Source organism: Chrysoperla carnea, chromosome 2, assembly GCF_905475395.1.
Source record: "Chrysoperla carnea chromosome 2, inChrCarn1.1, whole genome shotgun sequence".
In the NCBI taxonomy this organism is placed as follows: Eukaryota; Metazoa; Arthropoda; class Insecta; order Neuroptera; family Chrysopidae; genus Chrysoperla; species Chrysoperla carnea.
Window position 1 is genome coordinate 4,353,021 of NC_058338.1, and position 5,036 is coordinate 4,358,056.

At 31.3% G+C, this 5,036-nt stretch overlaps 1 protein-coding gene across 1 annotated transcript; it reads left to right on the forward strand.

The window, feature by feature from the left end:
* Positions 1-231: 231 nt before the first annotated feature.
* LOC123293626 (26S proteasome regulatory subunit 6B) lies at positions 232-2,951 on the forward strand. The gene is made up of 6 exons (XM_044874506.1): positions 232-351; positions 447-521; positions 580-913; positions 1,671-1,874; positions 2,014-2,258; positions 2,445-2,951. Exons 1-6 carry the CDS (start codon positions 316-318, stop codon positions 2,781-2,783), a joined length of 1,233 nt encoding a protein of 410 aa, XP_044730441.1. The 5' UTR covers positions 232-315; the 3' UTR covers positions 2,784-2,951.
* Positions 2,952-5,036: the final 2,085 nt, after the last annotated feature.

The following is a 5,036-nucleotide window of genomic DNA, read 5'->3' on the forward strand; positions in this document are numbered from 1 at the left end:
TTGTTTTTTCTTCAATATTTATTTCCTAATATGTTCAAACATTGTTGAATTTTGTAAGAAAAAATGCATATTAATTACGAACATTATTTTCCGTCTAGTTTTTAGTTTGTAAATCTAATCTAATTAACAAAGTTTTCGAAATTTAAGCATTCAAAAAACGCGCCATTATTTGAATATTTTTAAGGTTATACAATTATTTGACTAACGTGAACTACGTATAAAATAGAATATCCAACTTCATGTTGTAAATCGTATGACAAGCAGTTAAACAACCTTTCATAAAAGTTTTGATATTGTACAAGTCATCGTTTAATCATGATGGAAGGAATCGAGATCATTTTACCCGAAAAGGTAATTATTTATTCCGATCAAGTTTTGTTTTTTTAATAATATTGATACATAAATGGTCATAGTGTACTATGCAAACATGATCTTTTATTTCACAGGATGAAGGAAGTCCTGCCGAACAGAAACAAACACTTCAAGATATGGATTTAGAAGACTTATATACTAAATATAAGGTAATTAAACTCTTTTAATTACAAATTTTAAGATCACTAAATTAAATTGTCTTTACAGAAATTACAACAACAGTTGGAATTTCTGGAAGTTCAAGAAGAATACATTAAAGATGAACAACGAAACTTAAAAAAAGAATATTTACATGCTCAAGAAGAAGTTAAACGTATACAATCTGTTCCGCTTGTAATCGGACAGTTTTTAGAAGCTGTCGACCAGAATACGGGTATTGTTGGATCGACAACAGGCTCCAATTACTATGTTCGTATTTTGTCTACAATTGATCGGGAATTGTTGAAACCTTCTGCTAGTGTTGCTTTGCATAAACATAGCAATGCTTTAGTGGATGTTCTTCCACCAGAGGCAGATTCCTCAATTAGTATGCTTCAAGCCGGTAAGTAATCTTGATAAAAATAATACAATGATATCGGGGTTTCAATGGAAATACACGTTTTGAGTGTCCCTGATTCCAAAAAAGTGGTTTTTAAAAAATGTTGCGTCCGTCGGTATGTCTGTTACCAAGCTGGGACCTTCAATTTTCAACCGATTTTTCTCAAACTCGGTACATAGGTTCAGTTTGGTCATAATTCCAGACGATTTTGTCCATTTTTTTTCCTAGGCTTTTTTTCAAGGGTACTTCCCTCTAGGACAAAACAGGATTTTTGGGGTTTTCTCAAAAACGTCTCTAACGGATTTCGATTAAACTTGGCATAAGGCTAGACCATAAGGTGTTCCTAGGATTGGTATAAGCCACATATCCGAGAAAATTCGAAAAGGCCCACACCCTAAGGGAAAACCTTTCCAAATTCAGGAAAATGTGATTTTCTAGGGAGAGGCTGAGGGGACCGCAGTGAAATTTCGTATCAGGGTTTATATCAACAAGGCCTTAGATTTGATATAACTCCTCTCTGGGCCCCTCCCCGTGGAGCCGGAGAGGATGAAATCGTCAAAAGTGGTCAAATCAACCCTACCCAAAATTGTAACTTGGTAATCTTTGCTTAACCTCACCCTTACCAAACTACGTCCTTCTAAATATTATATTAAATCCAATTAATACCTAAGCCTGTTCCCCATTACTTGTTTTTAAAATATAATAAAGTCTTGTCCGATGTTTCGGACCGTTTATTTTTCTTACGAATCTTAAATTTTAGATGAAAAACCCGATGTGCAATACAGTGATATCGGAGGTATGGATATGCAAAAACAAGAAATTCGAGAAGCTGTCGAATTACCATTAACTCATTTCGAATTATATAAGCAAATTGGTATCGACCCACCACGAGGTGTACTTATGTATGGTCCACCAGGTTGTGGTAAAACTATGTTGGCTAAAGCTGTTGCTCATCACACTACTGGTAACATAAACAAAAATAATTAAAGGTCATAAGCCCCTGCTGAAAAGATAGAGAGTTGAAGATTTTTAGCAAGGGCTTGTGGTCTATAATCCTTAAAACGTTTTTTTTTTGTTGTTGAAAATATTGGATTGAATTTTAGCGGCGTTTATTCGTGTTGTGGGTTCGGAGTTTGTTCAAAAATATTTGGGTGAAGGTCCACGTATGGTACGTGATGTGTTTCGTTTAGCTAAAGAAAATTCACCAGCTATTATATTCATCGATGAAATTGATGCTATTGCTACAAAACGTTTTGATGCACAAACAGGAGCCGATCGTGAAGTACAACGTATTCTTTTGGAATTGTTGAATCAAATGGACGGTTTTGATCAAACTACTAACGTTAAGGTATCTTGCTCGTATTACTTTTTGTTTAGATGTGAACTTCTCTATCCTTCTTTAACAACTTGTTTAAATCTTTATCTTACTCTACTTTCTTTTAAAACTTACACTTTTTCTACAGCAGCGCCACTAATTATCGTCTAAAAGTTGTCTATTTGGTAATAATTTTAATTTTATCTGTTTTTTAAATAGGTAATAATGGCTACAAATCGTGCGGATACATTAGATCCAGCTCTACTTCGACCAGGTCGTTTAGATCGTAAAATTGAATTTCCATTACCCGATCGTCGTCAAAAACGTTTAATATTCAGTACAATAACAGCTAAAATGAATCTATCGGAAGAAGTAGATTTAGAAGATTTTGTAGCACGTCCTGATCGTATTTCTGGTGCTGATATTAATGCTATTTGTCAAGAAGCTGGTATGCATGCTGTACGTGAAAATCGTTATATTGTCTTACCAAAAGATTTTGAAAAAGGTTACAAGAATAATATTAAAAAAGATGAAAGTGAACATGAATTTTATAAATAAAAAAATTCACCGATTTTTAATATTAGTTTTTTTCTTTTCTTATTTGCGCATAATAATTAACTTTTGTCTATAAGTTTTTTAATTAAAAAATTATGGAAAAGAATGTTTACATTGTAAGGTAGTTTGTATTCTCTAACGTTTGAAAACAAAAATATAACCTAAAATGTATATGTTTAAATGTTTTTTTTTTCTTCGGAAAACCTAGAACCTGTCGCAGTTTGTGATAATCAGTTTCAGAACAGCTGGAAATTTACGTACAACCGCATCTTTTTTTTCTACCCCCCATTGGTTTGTTCTACCCCCAAAGACACGTTTGATAGTTTAGTAAAATTGGAAAAAATTGTGGTTCAGGCTGTATTTAATATAGAGAAAATTTAAGGTGTTTCAATACCAAAACGAAAGTGTTTTCAGGAGTAGGATTCATTTTTAGAAAACGTTTTATCCACAGATTAAAGTTTTTCATTGAAAACAGATCTGCAATTCCCTGACAATTTTTACTATTTTAGTTCTCTGAAGGTGTCTTACTTCAGGTGGCTCCACACGACAGATTATATGTTAAAAAATAGTTTACTCTACGTGTCTTACTCCAGGGGGCTTTTTGAATAACATTTCATTTTCAGTAGAGTTGCCTATCTATTTATGTAATAAACTAGAATCTGTGGTTTTGTCCGTCTTTTCAGGAAAAACTGAAGCATTGACTGCAAAATTTGACTCTTCCTGACATCTATTGGCGACGAAATAAAGTACATTACCGGGACATACAATTTCTTATTTGTGTGGAGACATTTTTAATGACTTTTAATAACTCGTAAATTTAGTAAAAAATATATATTTTATTCCTTTTGTTTTTCATATTCTCATAAAATCACAATCATTTTCTTTTAACTAACCATGATAGAATAAAGTTTTGTGTTATTCTAACATCGTGCTAACATCATTTTTGACATCAAACTTTTTATAAATTTTTTTGTATTTCAAAATAAAAATTTTATCAAATATGTGTATTTTTTAATACAATTTTATCAATCCAAAATATTATTCATATTGAAAATGTTAATTTAAATATCACGTTAAATATTCAAGTTGAAAAATATGTCACTTTTTGCCCCATTTCTCTCATTCAATGACCATACATCGGGATATATGGTACCTTTTCTTCTGGTCATATCCCTTCTTTTTTCGCGGACAAGGCTTAAAGATCAAAATAGTTTTCACATTATGTATGTTTGTCCTTGTCTGTTGCCAGATTCCTTTTCTTAGATAGTTTTTTAACACTAAGATGTCAATGCCACGAGTAAAAAATTGTAAACCATATTTGTTCGAGTCAGCTAATTTTTTCATTGAATGGAAAGACAAAAGATGTCGCTTATAACAGCACTTACACCGTTAAATATAGCTAACATATATAGTTCTTTTTTCTGCTAGATAGAGTATTTTTTAGCATTAAAGTCTCTTTAGAACAGTGTGTGAGGCAAGGAATGACAACAGGCAGGGGCAATCATATATGATGACGTAGGAACTATTTAAGAAAATTATCATAAATTTCTGATTTTAGTTAAAGAATTATAAATAAATTAACATTTCTAATATCAATTTTTCTTTCGGTTCTGTTTTTTTACAAAAAAGTATAAGTATTCAAAAGTATTACAAATTTTTTTTTCTAAAATATTGCCCAATTTTATAAACCTTATATACAAAACCATAAAATCGAACTACTGCCCTATTATATTTTTTCCTATGGTCCCAATTTTCTATCGATCTAAAAGTAGTTGTGTTTAAAATCTTATGTATACACTGATAGGTAATAAAATTTGTATTTCTCTTTTATTGCCATTTATTGATACTTATACTTTTACCCAAATTTAAATTTAGGAATCAATTTCCTAGAATTTCTTTTAATATTAATTAAATTTTTGTGTATTTCTTATAAATTTTCTTAAAAATTATTACTATTTTCCACAAGATATTATTATCTATTCCGGATTGTGGCCAACTGATTGCGTTCCAAAATAAAATCGATAGGTTAGCTCTAATAACGGAATACTTAATTTTTTTTTAGTCTTAAATTCAATCGTAGATTCGACATGCCGTAGTCGTTTTAATCTCTTTACACATTGCGTATCATTCAAAGACAACTTCTTTGTTCAAAACAACGGTGAATTTAGACTTAGGCACAGGAGGGACAACATTTAAGGAGCGCCGAAATTAGAAAAGTAAATTGTATATATTTTATTACAAAAAAAGAGCGCTTTG

Bases quoted from the DNA above. Each gene is read 5' to 3' on its own strand.
- LOC123293626 (XM_044874506.1), top strand. From the start codon at position 316: ATGATGGAAGGAATCGAGATCATTTTACCCGAAAAG. The intron at 352-446 runs GTAATTATTTAT...TTTATTTCACAG, and splicing joins AGATCATTTTACCCGAAAAG to GATGAAGGAAGTCCTGCCGA. The intron at 2,259-2,444 runs GTATCTTGCTCG...TTTTTTAAATAG, and splicing joins ATCAAACTACTAACGTTAAG to GTAATAATGGCTACAAATCG.